The 658-nt window shown below is 65.2% G+C and overlaps 1 protein-coding gene across 1 annotated transcript in view; it reads left to right on the forward strand.

Annotated features, from left to right (window-relative positions):
• Positions 1 to 95: 95 nt before the first annotated feature.
• Positions 96 to 658, forward strand: part of LOC104517107 (activated CDC42 kinase 1-like) — a gene marked incomplete at its 5' end in the record, with an annotated part of 3,227 nt that continues 2,664 nt past the window's right edge. The window contains one exon of the mRNA XM_010161665.1: positions 96 to 187. Coding sequence (XP_010159967.1) covers positions 96 to 187 — 92 coding nt within the window. The remainder of the gene's footprint in view (positions 188 to 658) is intronic.

Raw genomic sequence — 658 nt, forward strand, 5'->3', positions numbered from 1 at the left:
GAGGGGCTGTGGGCTGTCCCAAGGGACGCGGTGTGGGAGCAAGGGGTCCTGCACGGCCCCCACTGACCCCTGGGTGCTCTCCTCTCTCCACACAGGCTGTACTTGGGAAATCCCATGGACCCTCCTGACGTTTTAGGTGTGGACCCAAGCGCTGCCAGACCCACCCAGCTTCCAGGCAGGGCTAAAAGTGAGCAGCTTCTCCCCTTCCTGCTGCCCGTCGGCTGCGCAAAGCCCTCATCCCCGTGCCTTGCTGCCAGGGTGATGGGCTGGACCCTCTCCTTTCCATCTCTCTGCTGCCACTTGCTTTTCTCAGACCCAGGGGGGAGCTGGGGTGGCGGGGCGTGTTGTCACCTGGCCAGGTGCCACTGCCAGTAGCGTGGGCGGCCGGTGGCTCTGCCCCGCTGGACTCTGCGCTGCTGCCCTTCGTCTGGGTCCCTTGTCCCCTCCCAGTCTCCCTCAGCTGGGATTACCAGTACGGGGGGTCTCGGCAGAGCCACCGTGAGCTCAGATGCCGTGCGTGTGCCAGAGACGCCCTAAACCTGCAATTTTCCGTCTGGGGGGGGGCTTCCCGCTTCCCATCGACATCCTCCCTGCACCCCACCAGTGACAGGGGACAAGATGAAGCATGCACCCCGCTAACGAGCGCCACGGCTGCCGC

The sequence above is a fragment of the Eurypyga helias genome, unplaced genomic scaffold (assembly GCF_000690775.1).
Source record: "Eurypyga helias isolate BGI_N326 unplaced genomic scaffold, ASM69077v1 scaffold28301, whole genome shotgun sequence".
Taxonomy (NCBI): domain Eukaryota; kingdom Metazoa; phylum Chordata; class Aves; order Eurypygiformes; family Eurypygidae; genus Eurypyga; species Eurypyga helias.